At 52.9% G+C, this 13310-nt stretch overlaps 2 protein-coding genes across 1 annotated transcript; both read left to right on the forward strand.

Annotated features, from left to right (window-relative positions):
• LOC308595584 (uncharacterized protein) overlaps positions 1–13310 on the forward strand; it is a 157789-nt gene that overhangs the window by 38817 nt on the left and 105662 nt on the right.
• On the forward strand, positions 9588–11522 carry LOC308595790 (uncharacterized protein). The gene has a single exon (XM_081210506.1). It carries the CDS (start codon positions 9594–9596, stop codon positions 10425–10427), a length of 834 nt encoding a protein of 277 aa, XP_081066632.1. The 5' UTR covers positions 9588–9593; the 3' UTR covers positions 10428–11522.

Consider the following 13310-nt stretch of genomic DNA (forward strand, 5'->3'; position numbering starts at 1 on the left):
AGTCGTAGGCTCTGTGGTTTAACCCACAACGCCACCCGCGTCCCTACAGAACATATACAAGACAGTAAAACATCCAACATTAAAAACCTCCTGATACAGCTGTCTTCTAAATGTCAGATGGTTGCCTACCTCCTTGCCCTCGGAAGGGAGGGCATTCCATGGGGCAGGAGGCCCTTTGCCTGGTTCCCTGGAACTTCACTTCTAACAGCAAGGGAACCAGCAGAAGACCCTCGGAGGCGGACCTCCCTGTCCGGACTGAGCGATGGGGGTGAAGATGCTCCTTCAGGTCCACAGGGCTAAGGCTGATGAGGGCTTGAGGTTGCAGATCTTGCTCCTCCATAATGATCGATGAATAGATAGCAGAGTAGGAGAAAACACTCAGAGGCAGGGGGAAAAATCAGCTGAGAAATTTATTACTGAAGACAGATAAGCATGACAGGAGCCAAAAAATAGCAAAAATGTAACTCACAGTAAAACCCTGACTTAGCAAACCAAAACAGCACTCAAGTAAGAAAGACACAAGAAGAGTAGAGAATAGCAGAATAGGAAGTGGGAGCAGGCGCATTTCAATACTGTAATTTATATATAGTTCAAGGTCAGAGTAACCCTGGGACTAGATAACAAGCCTCCAGCTGGACGTGCCCCACCTGCCCTTCACGTTCCTCTTCCGCACGGGCAGAATCTGCCTTCTGGACTGTGGGATTCACGGTTGTTCTCCTCCTCTCCATCCACCAGGGCTTGACTTCAGGTGCAGCAGAATTCCCCAGCCCCCCAAGGATTTGAGACCCATCAGCTTTCCTCACCTGGTTTAGCCGGCCGGTTGAAGCCGTTGCTTGAACCCCTGTTGCATGCTGACAGCTTCTGGAAGCCACAGGTGAGAGCTGAGTGCGGGGTGGGGACCAAGGGTGGAAAAATGACCCCAGGAGGTGCAGGACATGCCCCCCACCAAAGGAACTACTTATCCCCAACACCCCATGACATCTAGATTCAGGTAGGTAGCCGTATTGGTCTGACACAGTTGAAATAAAAAATTAAAAAAGAGTCCAGTGGAACCTTATAGACCAACTAGGTTTGTTCTAGATATAAGCTTTCGTGTGCATGCACACTTCTTCAGATACACTGAGACAGATGTCACCAGACCCTTGTATATCGTGGGAGGGTGGGGTGGGGTTTTTTCTCCGAAAGGTACTCCTACTTCCATCTCCCACTACCCATCACTATATGAAGAAGTGTGCATGCACACAAAAGCTTAGACCTCAAACAAACTTAGTTGGTCCCTAAGTTGCTTTTGTTGTTGTTTAGTCGATTAGTCGTGTCAGACTCTTCGTGACCCCATGGACCAGAGCACGCCAAGCCCTCCTGTCTTCGAGAACACTGTCCCACCATCTCGTCCTCTGTCTTCCCTTTCTCCTTGTGCCCTCCATCTTTCCCAGCATCAGGGTCTTTTCCAGGGAGTCTTCTCTTCTCATGAGGTGGCCAATGTCTTGGAGCCTCAGCTTCAGGATCTGTCCTTCCAGTGAGCAGTCAGGGCTGATTTCCTTAAGAATGGAGAGGTTGGATCTCCTTGCAGTCCATGGGACTCTCAAGAATCTCATCCAGCACCAGAATTCAAAAGTACCAATTCTTCAGTGATCAGCCTTCTTGATGGTCCAGCTCTCACTTCCATACATCACAACTGGGAAAACCATAGCTTTAACTATACGGACCTTTGTTGGCAAGGTGATGTCTCTGCATTTTAAGATGCTGTCTAGGTTTCTCATTGCTTTTCTTCCAAGATCCTAAGGTGCTGCGGGACTATTTTTATTACTTTTTTACTTCAGCTGTGTCAGAACAATATGGCTACCTACCATTAAGTACAGTTATCTCCTTGCCTTGAATATCCTGCTTTTCAGTGCCAGATTAGGACAGTCCTCTGTCAGAAGACAAGCACAGGATCAGGCAGCACATCATCATTATAAAGAACCATTGGGGTGGGTGTTTCCGCCTGGGATTCCCATGTGCCAGCTGCTTCCCTTCTTCTTCTCCTGCTCTCTCCATGCAATGTGAGGCATGTAGACAGAGGTCCATCTCCAAGAACAGGAACTTCCCTGAGCACCCATTGAGCTGACCCCAAGCACCTAGCCTTGTCACTAGTTCTCTGACTGACCCAGACCACAGTCCCTGGAAGAGATGAAGGCCTGGGTCTCCCAAAATGGTCCATATGGACCTCCTGAGGTCAGTGGGACTATGCAGGTGATTCATGAAGATCTAGAGGTGGAAACGGGGGCAATCACTTGATTTGAAATGCAGTCTCAGAGGACAACAGTATTCCAAGATCATGCTGTGTTATTAAAGATGATTGAGGATTATGAAAGGTTGCTGATACATTACTACCATTTGACATCATACAATTTTTATTTCCTAAAAATTGGGAACATGGGTAGGACATGGGAGAATGTAGGAGATGTTGAAATAAGAGAAGGTGCTAATGGCGGTTGATGTGCCCTTTCCCCCCTTTGTTCTCTTCCTTGAAACCCAAACAGGATTTCCTTTCTGCCCACTCTGAAAAAGATGATGGAGAAGACAGAATTGCAGGGGACAAGGCACCTTTCATTTCATTAGGAATAGCCATTAAAATGTGTGAAATGTGGAATATGCTTCACTGAATGAGCACACATAGTTCGCATCAACGAACACAAAAAGGAAAGAACCCATTTAAAGATATGGAGTGCGGAAAGAGCTTCTGTATCAATGCAAAACTTAGAACACACCAGCGGACTCACACAGAGAGAAAACGTTTTACGTGCAGGGAGTGTGGGAAGAACTTCAGTCAGAGTAGACACCTTAAATTGCACAAACGGACTCACACAGGGGAGAAACCATTTAAATGTATCGAGTGTGGAAAGAGCTTCCGTTGTAATACAAGCCTTAGATCACATCAACGGACTCATACAGGGGAGAAACCATATAAATGTATGGAGTGTGAAAAGAGTTTTCGTGATAGTGGATACCTTAGAAGACATCAACGGATTCACACAGGGGAGAAACCATATGTCAGGGGTTTAGGAGCAGAGGCACGGGCAAGGGAGGAAACAGAGAGCGAAGGGGAGGAGGCAGAAGAAAAGATGAGTGATGACGACGACCCGAGATCTCCTAGTCTTTCCAGTGAATCAGAGGATTCACAGAAAGGAGCACCAGTGGCCAGGGCAAGGGGGGAGTCAAGGGGGGCACCCCAGGAAGATAGAGCCAGAGGGGACTCAGGGGGGAGCAGCTGGAAATCGGGACCAGCGTCACCGCCAGGAAGCAGGGAAGAGGAAGGGAGCCAGGGGGGAAGCGCTGGCAGCTCACCACAGGAGGGAGGGCATGAGTCAGGAGTGGCCACACCTCCATCGGGGAGCGAAGAAACGGTTAAGAGGAAAGTGGAAGGTTGGGCGCGCGCGCCAAGTTCAAATGCAGAGGAAGGCGGCGCAGTAAGCAGCCCCGAAAGGGAACCAGGTCCTAAAGCCCGGCGCAAGGAGGCAGGAGGGTCCGGGTCAGCGTCAGAAGAATCCCGGAAGGAAGAAGCCCCGGGGGGTAGAGGGACCCAGAGGAGGACAGTCAGGCGGAAAAGGTGGAGCAAGGCTAGGATATTAAGTTGGTGCACACGGGGCGGAGAATCAGACGGAGCTTCGCCGATCTAGCTACTAGACGTAGAGTTTGCGCGCAGCAGCGTGAGAATGGAAACTGTAATTCAATAAAGACTTTTACTTAATGATCGCTGGCTAGCGTGATCCTCTGTGAGCTAGGATCTTCAAGCAGCTCTGACAGTAAGCTCCGTCCCCTCTCCATTGTGGGCATCTACAGCCTCGAGGAGGGGAGAGAAACAGGTGCCTACTAGCGAGCTCACGAACGGCAGACGACATGACGGCTGAGCAGCAGATAGAGGACCTCAGAAAAGCAGTGGCACAACTGAACGCCGAGGTTCTCGCATCCAGGAAGAGAGAGGAGGAGGCAGCTGCCGCCTGCAGGGATCTCCAGGTCAGGTTAGATGTGCTGACAAAGCAGACACCCCGGCAGGAGGGAATTGGGTTGGCGAGACGGACAGGCGGGCTAGTCTCTCACTTCGATGGGAACCTGCAACAGTATCCCAACTTTAGAGCCGACGTACTGTGCGCACTGCAACTGCTGCATAAAGACTTTAGAGATGAACAAGAGAGAGTGGGGTTCATCATGTCCCATCTGCATGGGGATGCGAAAGCATGGCTACGCAATTTATGGAGAGATAAGGATCCGGCGCTCCAGAATGCGGATGCCTTTATTAAAGCGATGGATGGGTGCTTTTTATCAAGTATTGACGTGGATCTTGCACGGAAGGAGGTGCATGGGCTGAGACAAGGGAGGGCCAGCGTCAGGCAGTATCATGCCCGCTTTTTCGCCTTGGTCAGTGCCCTGGAATGGGACAGAGATTCGGCTCCTGTAAGAGACCTCTTTTGGGAGGGGCTGCACAACTCGATTAAAGATGAGATCGCGAGGGGGGAGAGACCCCGAACCACCCAGGAGGTCGTTCAGAGGGCACTGGCAGTGGGGGTGAGGCTGGAAGGACGTCCGTGGAGCAGGGACGAAGGGCGTGGAGGGCGCGAACCAGCCGGGGGCCCCTCCTTCCTTCCCAGAGAAGCAGCGCGGGCGCAATCCACGCCTCCGCCAGGAGGAGGAGCCGAACCTATGGAGGTTGGAGGTGCAAGGGCTCAGTCAGCAACCAGAGCCCTAGCACCGGCAGCAGTGAAAGCGAAGCCTCCTAGAGGGAACAGGAAGTGTTACGTCTGTGAGGAACCAGGGCATATGGCAAAAGAGTGTCCCCAGAGGCCCCACAAGCTCACTGCAGCCTCAGCAATGGTGACTGCAGCAACGCAGCAAGGAGGACCACAGCAGGGAAACGACGCAGTCTGGCTGGAGGAAGAGGCACTGGGGCCCAGCCAGACGTGTTAGTGACGCAGTCCCCAGAGATTTTACAGCCCGTGAACCCCCTCCCGCCCAAACCAGTAGTGAGGCTCACAGCATCTCTCCAGCTGCCCAATGGAATCACCATAGACGTGCCAATCACCATCGACTCAGGCAGCAATGCGGACTTTATAGGGCAGGACTTTGTCGACAGGCACGCTGTGCAGTTGCTGCCGGCCACACTGCCCCTGCAGGTTGTCACGGTGGATGGCAGGGAGCTGCTCGGGGGGCAAGTGGTGAAGCAGACGCCACCAATGGTGATGCGACTTGGGAATCACAGAGAAATCATCAGCTTCAACGTCACTCAACTATCTGACACGCCCGTTGTATTGGGCATGAGTTGGCTGGACAAGCACAGCCCAACGATGGCTTGGTACCAGAGGCAGCTGACCTTCGGCTCTTCCTTTTGTGCTGAACACTGCATCGTGCCCAGGCAGGAAGGAGAGGAAGAGGAGTCACAGCTGCTGCTAGGCACGCTGCAAGCGATTCCCCACAAGTACGCTGAATTTTTGGAAGTTTTCTGCGAGAAGGAGGCAGACAGGCTACCCCCTCACAGGCCATATGACTGCAAAATTGACCTGCTGCCGGGGGCGGCGCTGCCTAAAGGGAAACTGTATTCCATGTCAGAGGACGAACTGCAAGAACTCAAGGAGTTCATTGATCATAATTTGCAGCGCGGCTTCATCCGGGAGTCCAAGGCAGTGGGGGGCAGTCCCGTATTCTTTGTTAAGAAGCGGGACACGCCCCAAAAGAGACTCGTAGTGGATTACAGGATTTTGAACAGTGTGACTAGGCCATCGGACTTCCCCATGCCCCGAATTGACGACCTCCTCGCAAAGGTACGGAAGGGCAGAGTGTTCACCAAGTTGGACCTGCGGGGGGCGTACAACCTCATTCGCATGCGGGAGGGTGATGAGTGGAAGACAGCCATGTTCACGCCACTGGGGACCTACGAATATAGAGTTATGCCTTTTGGATTGCAAAATGGCTCCCACGTTTTTCAAGCATTTATGCATCACGTGTTGGCGGGACTTCTCTACAAGACGTGCGTCTGTTTCTTAGATGACATCCTGATCTTTTCGGAGTCGCAGCAGGAGCATGACAAACACGTCAAGGAAGTGCTGAGCAGGCTAAAGCAACATAGGCTCTACGCCAAGCTGGAGAAGTGCCAATTTGACGTGACGGAGGTGGATTTTCTGGGCTACAAGCTGTCTGACAAGGGGCTCGCCATGGACAGCGCCAAGGTTCGAGCGGTGTTGGATTGGAAGAGCCCGCGCAACCGGAAGGAGGTCCAACGGTTTGTCGGCTTTGCGAACTTCTATCGCAAGTTTATCAAGGGCTTCGCGATGCAGACGGCGGCCATCACTGACACGCTTAGCTCCAAGAAAAAGAAGTTCATTTGGACAGAGCAGGCGGAGCAGTCCTTTCAGGCACTCAAGCGTCTCTTCGCGTCGGAAGAGCAGCTGCTTCATGTCAACCCCAGCAAGCCGATGAGGGTGGAGACAGATGCTTCGGACAGAGCCGTGGGGGCGGTCCTGCTGCAGAAAGACCCGCAGGGGGTGTGGCGACCGGGAGCGTTTTACTCCAGGAAGCTCAGCAAGTCCGAGCAGAACTACACCATATGGGACAGGGAGTTGCTGGCCATTCACGCAGCGTTCAAGGCGTGGAGGCACTTTCTGATCGGCGCCAAGCACACGGTGCAGGTTTGCACGGACCACAAGAATCTAGAGCACTGGCGCACGGCACAGTTCCTGAACCAGAGGCAGATACGTTGGGCAGAGTTCTTTGCGAACTTCGACTTCCGAATAGAGTATGTCCCGGGGGACACCAACATCATGGCAGACGCTCTCTCCCGTAAGCCACAATATCTGGAGGACGCAACGCCAGCGGCCGCCATGCACATCTTCGCACCGACAGTGTGGGCGTGCGCCGCGGCGACCGTGGACCTAGAGGCGGTGCGACGAGCGTTGCAGGGGGACTCCTTCGCACAAGCAAAGATGGCAGAGGTGCAAAGGGGCAAGGCAGCGGCCGACGGTTTCCAGCTAAGAGATGGATTGCTCATCCGTAAAGGGGCCATCTACGTGCCGGGAGACGAACTTCGAGCCAAGGTGCTGCAGCAGCTGCACGACGCGCCCACGGCCGGGCACTTTGGCAAGGAGAAGACGGTGGAATTAGTAGCCAGGGATTTCTGGTGGCCTGGAATGAGAGGGGAGGTCGCAGACTACGTAGCGAGGTGTGACACCTGCCAGAGGGCCAAACCAGTGCACAAACCGCCGGCCGGACTGTTGGAACCGCTGCAAACTCCGGTCGAACCTTGGGAAAGGGTGGCCCTGGACTTTGTCACGGATCTGCCCAGCTCAAGGGGCAAGACGGCAGTGCTGGTGGTGGTGGACCTGTTTTCCAAGATGGCGCATTTCATTCCGTGTGCTAAGGTGGCCACGGCGGAGCAAACCGCCAAACTGTTCATAGACCACGTGTTCAAGGTTCACGGTCTGCCACGGTCTATTCTGTCCGACCGGGGGCGGCAGTTCATCTCGAATTTCTGGCAGAAGCTGATGGGCTTCCTGAACGTCAAGATCAACCTGGCGTCGGCGAGACACCCGCAGACCAACGGGCAAGCGGAGCGGGTCAATGCCATCATGCAGCAGTACCTGAGATGTTATGCAAATCAACAGCCTGCAACGTGGGTGGATTACCTGCCGCTTGCCGAGTTCGCCTACAACAACACGAAGCACGTGTCCACGGGGGTCACGCCGTTCTTCGCCAACAACGGGAGGCACCCCAGAACCTTCCCGGGACTGGAAAGAATGGGGGAGGGGGAGCCGCAGACAGCAGATGCGTTCGCGTCGGAGCTGCAGGAAGTCCACGATCAGCTGAGGCGCCACCTGGAGCTGGCCAAGCACGCATACAAGGTACAAGCAGACAAGCACAGAAGGGTTGGAGAAGAGCTCCACGTGGGAGACTGGGTTTGGTTAGCAGCCCACGCAGTGCCGGCCAGGTCGTTGGCCAAGAAGAAACTAGGGCATAAGCAACTGGGGCCCTACCAAGTCGAAGAGCAGGTCAACCCGGTAGCTTTCAGACTGGCACTTCCGGAGGGTTCCAGAATGCATCCGGTATTCCACAGATCGGTGCTCACTCCCTACAAGGCACCGCACAGGTTCCAGGAACCCGGAACGGCGCCGAGTCCGGCCAGAGACAGAACAGGGCACGCGGGAGTGGCACAGAAGGAGCGCATCAACGAAGTCACAGAGATTTTGGACTCCAGATGGGGGGAAGAAGGGGTAGAATACTTTCTCGCCAAGGAGGGCACCCCGGCCAGTGCGAACAGCTGGGTGCCGGGCTACGCCTTAGACGAACCTCTGCTCAAAGACGAGTTTCATGCCCTCTTCCCACATAGACCTATGCCAGCAGACTTTTTCGACGACTGGCTTTTCACGCCCACGCTTTCGGCCAGCACGTTCCGGGGGTTCGACTCGGACGAGGAACCGACACGAGACGTCCGTTCCCCGGAGGGGTCACCCTCGGGATCCGCCTCAGAACCCTCGTATTGGTGGGACGATAGGCCAGAGGAGCAGTTCCGCAGAAAGTGGCTGGAATGCTCAGGACGAGCAACGCCGCCAGGAGGAAGTGAGGGAGAGACGGACATGGACATTTTCGGGGACGACCCTGGTTTCGAGCACGGCGGCACAGAGATGGAAGCGGAGGTGACCGTCGTCGACGAGAGCAGGGAGGAAGACCCGGGAGAGTTCAGATGGAGGCCCGCCACGGGAAGCGACCGATATCCGACGTTCGTCCCTTTGCAACAGCAGCCCCCAGCTCCAGCACCGGAAGGAGGGGAGGGGGGAATGGGGGGCTTCGAGGGGGGGATGGATGTCAGGGGTTTAGGAGCAGAGGCACGGGCAAGGGAGGAAACAGAGAGCGAAGGGGAGGAGGCAGAAGAAAAGATGAGTGATGACGACGACCCGAGATCTCCTAGTCTTTCCAGTGAATCAGAGGATTCACAGAAAGGAGCACCAGTGGCCAGGGCAAGGGGGGAGTCAAGGGGGGCACCCCAGGAAGATAGAGCCAGAGGGGACTCAGGGGGGAGCAGCTGGAAATCGGGACCAGCGTCACCGCCAGGAAGCAGGGAAGAGGAAGGGAGCCAGGGGGGAAGCGCTGGCAGCTCACCACAGGAGGGAGGGCATGAGTCAGGAGTGGCCACACCTCCATCGGGGAGCGAAGAAACGGTTAAGAGGAAAGTGGAAGGTTGGGCGCGCGCGCCAAGTTCAAATGCAGAGGAAGGCGGCGCAGTAAGCAGCCCCGAAAGGGAACCAGGTCCTAAAGCCCGGCGCAAGGAGGCAGGAGGGTCCGGGTCAGCGTCAGAAGAATCCCGGAAGGAAGAAGCCCCGGGGGGTAGAGGGACCCAGAGGAGGACAGTCAGGCGGAAAAGGTGGAGCAAGGCTAGGATATTAAGTTGGTGCACACGGGGCGGAGAATCAGACGGAGCTTCGCCGATCTAGCTACTAGACGTAGAGTTTGCGCGCAGCAGCGTGAGAATGGAAACTGTAATTCAATAAAGACTTTTACTTAATGATCGCTGGCTAGCGTGATCCTCTGTGAGCTAGGATCTTCAAGCAGCTCTGACACCATATAAATGTATGGAGTGTGAAAAGAGCTTTAGTGATAGTGGATACCTTAGAAGACATCAACGGATTCACACAGGGGAGAAACCATTTAAATGTATGGAGTGTGAAAAGAGCTTTAGTGATAATGGAAGCCTTAGAACACATCAACGGACTCACACAGGGGAGAAACCATATAAATGTATCGAGTGTGGAAAGAGCTTCAGTCAGAGTGAACACCTTAAAATACATCAACGGACACACACAGGGGAGAAACCATATAAATGTATCGAGTGTGGAAACAGCTTTGGTAAAATTGGAAACTTTAGACGACATCAACGGACTCACACAGGGAAGAAACCATATAAATGTATCGAGTGTGGAAAGAGCTTTAGTGATAATGGAAACCTTAGGAACCATCAACAGACTCACACAGGGGAGAAACCATATAAATGTATCGAGTGTGGAAAGCGCTTTAGTCAAATTGGAAACCTTAGGAAGCATCAATGGACTCACACAGGGGAGAAACCATATAAATGTATCGAGTGTGGAAAGAGCTTCAGTCAGAGTGGAGACCTTAGGAACCATCAACGGACTCACATAGGGGAGAAAGCATTTAAATGTGTGGAGTGTGGAAAGTGCTTCAGTTTCAGTGCAAGCCTTAGACGACATCAACGGACTCACACAGGGGAGAAACCATATAAATGTATCGAGTGTGGAAAAAGCTTTAGTTATAGTGGAAGCCTTAGGAAACATCAACGGACTCACACAGGAGAGAAACCATTTAAATGCATGGAGTGTGGAAAGAGCTTCAGTCAGAGTGCACACCTTAGAAATCATCAGCGGACACACATGGGAGAAACCATTTAAAGGTATGGACTGTGGAAGGAGCTTCAGTCAGAGTGGAACCCTTGATTTTTGTCAACAAACTCATACAAAAGACAAACCATATAAATATCAGGAAAGTAGATAGAGGTTCACTCTTAGTGGAAGTTCAGAATCAACAGACTTATGGACAGGAAGAACATTAAGAATTGAAACCCTTCAAACCATCAACAAACTCAGGAGAAGCAGTTTGAATGAAAAGACTACAGAAAGTGCTTTATTTATAATGGAGTATTTAAGGAACAGGGACGCGGGTGGCGCTGTGGGTTAAAGCACAGAGCCTAGGACTTGCCGATCAGAAGGTCGGCGGTTCGAATCCCCACAACAGGGTGAGCTCCCGTTGCTCAGTCCCAGCTCCTGCCAACCTAGTAGTTCAAAAGCACGTCAAAGTGCAAGCAGATAAATAGGTACCGCTCCAGCGGGAAGGGAAACTGTGTTCTGGTTTCCGCTCAGAGTCCACTCTTTTCTTCACAGAAATGAACTCAGGAGGAAATCAGTCTTTAATACATGTTGTGTATTTGAAGTTCTGGTACTTATGTGTAAAACTGCATAGTAATGAAATATTGAAGGCAATGTCAAACAATGTGATTATAATCTAGCATGTAAAGTACCTTTTGATAGAGAAGGGGTGAGGGTTTATCTGGACTGCTGGTGGTCAGTGAGGATTAGGGCTGGGCGATATAATGTTCTATACTGGTTTCTAGACCACATCGTGATAACCTTCCAAAAACAATGGATATGGCAACAGCCCACAGATCAGACTGTGTTTCTGGGATGCTGATTTGCCTGGAAGCAGCCGGCAGAAAGCTTTTCTTCATGAAGCCCCTGCAGATGCCGAGTTGCTGACTTCCCTCCCAGATGACAGGAAGCAAAAGACACACCTCCATTGCCCTGTGTCCTTCCAGCCTCTTTCCTCCCTTGCTCCCTTCTGCCGGTTTGTGTGCCTGACTTGGATATCCTGTGTGCTGTATTTTTTTACTGCTGCATCTGGATTTGCTCTCAGGAGCTACGTTTTGTGCCTCACTGGGGACCCAGTGAGAACTGTATGCTTTGAAAGCTCAGTAAACTATTACTGAAGAAGTCCTGCTGCCTCTGTGTGTGTTTTTGACCTCAGTGTGGGACTTGCTCTGCACGTGGCCCCTACCCTGCCGATACTTAGCTCATTCTCTGGAGTAGCTCTTCTCAAGCATGCAAGACGGGTGCATCTGTGTGCACTCAAAAGCAAATAAAGTGGGACTCACCTTTCTAAGTGTGTAATCTGTTTTCAACTGTTCTTATTGCTGTTTTTTATATTTAGTAATCAGCTCTTGGAAATTCGGGTGATGGGCAGGGAACAAGCAATAACAATGATGATGTTACATTGCTTAACGCTCCCCCTCCCCCGTCATGAATACTTGAGGGCACTCCTGGGTCCATCATGGTCGCTTGAGGCCCATGTCCAGCTCAGGCTAATTCCCCACCCCACAGACTTTTGGGACAAAGAGGACATGGCCCTGGTCCTCTCTGCACCAGATGGGATGGTGGCAACGCTCTCTGTGTGGAACTGCCTTGAAGGCGACTCTGGAACTGGCCCAAAATGCAGCAGCCAGATGATTGGCTGGGCTGCCTCTCTTTATGAATGGCATTTCTCTCCCACCTCTTTGCCCAAGGAGATCAAGGCGGCATCCATGGGACTACCCCTCCCCACTGAGTCCCCCCACAACTAACACATTGGATTCCTGTTTTAAAACAGTTGCACTGGTTGTTTCCTTTCCAGCAGGACCTCTCCTGCTCTCAATGCCTTGGCTTGTGAGACCTCCAGTGGTGCTTTCATGGAACTATAGAGGTGGATGGCACCCCAAGGATCATCTAGCTCAACCTCAGGCAATCTCAGAGGGCAAACTTGCATCTGGAGGAACTGAGCACTGGAGGAGAAAACGGGCCCTGCAGGATCAGGCCAGAGGCCTCCCTCCTATAGGGGAGACAGAGAAGAGGAGCCGCCCATTGCCCTCTCCTCCTCCACAGATTGGCCTCCTCCTCTTTTAACACCACCTTGATTGGTGGCCTCTGCCTCTTATGGGAGGGAGTTCCACAGGTTTTACTCTGCCCTGCAAGAGGAAGCGCTTTCTCTTCTCTGCCTTCCTTCCTTCTTCTTTCACAGGTGAGGTTTTAGGGACCAGGGTATATTTCATGTCCAAATGTTTCCATCCGCGGACGACCTCTGTTATAAAAGGGGACTGATCCATACATCTGAATGGGGTATATCTGCATGCGTTCCCCCGCTCCTGGACCCAAGGGGCCAGCTGCGCATCCATGAAAAGGAAGAGCCGAGCTGCCGCCCTCCTGCGACCCTCCGCGCCCTGACTTGCCCCCCTCTCGCCATGCAGCGCTGGGACCCCCGCTCTCCCCATGGGCCCTATCCTGGGAGAGAGGAGACGCACCGGATCCCAGCAGAGCCGAACCAACGGGACCCCCACACGCCCGACTTCTTGCAGGAAAGGGAGGGGCTGGGCTTTCGCTCTGGAGGACCCTGCCCCCCCCCCCGGTCTTACTTTCCTCTCCAGGAATCTAGCTCATTTCCGTTTAACCCTTGGCAAGCCGAGCGCACCCAACTCACGCCTTTCCCTCTTTCGAGAGCCGGAGCATCGCGCACCAATGGCATCCCGAGAAGACGAAAGAGGAGAGGCTTATGGATTACTTCCGGCAAGGGATACCTTCAGTTTTGGACAGCAGCTGAAAGGCCCCCTAACAGCTGGCCCCTGAACACGGGTCCTAAGAAATCCTCACTGGCTCCCGGTCCTTTTCCGAGCACCATTCAAAGTGCTGGCACTGACCTTGAAAGCCCCAAATGGTCTCAGCCAAGTAGAAGGGAAGGAATGTCTCCACGTC

This window comes from Podarcis bocagei (assembly GCF_964188305.1).
Source record: "Podarcis bocagei genome assembly, chromosome: 10".
Taxonomy (NCBI): domain Eukaryota; kingdom Metazoa; phylum Chordata; class Lepidosauria; order Squamata; family Lacertidae; genus Podarcis; species Podarcis bocagei.

Excerpts from the sequence above, each read along its gene's own strand:
- LOC308595790 (XM_081210506.1), top strand. The coding sequence starts at position 9,594 with ATGGAGTGTGAAAAGAGCTTTAGTGATAGTGGATACCTTAGAAGACAT.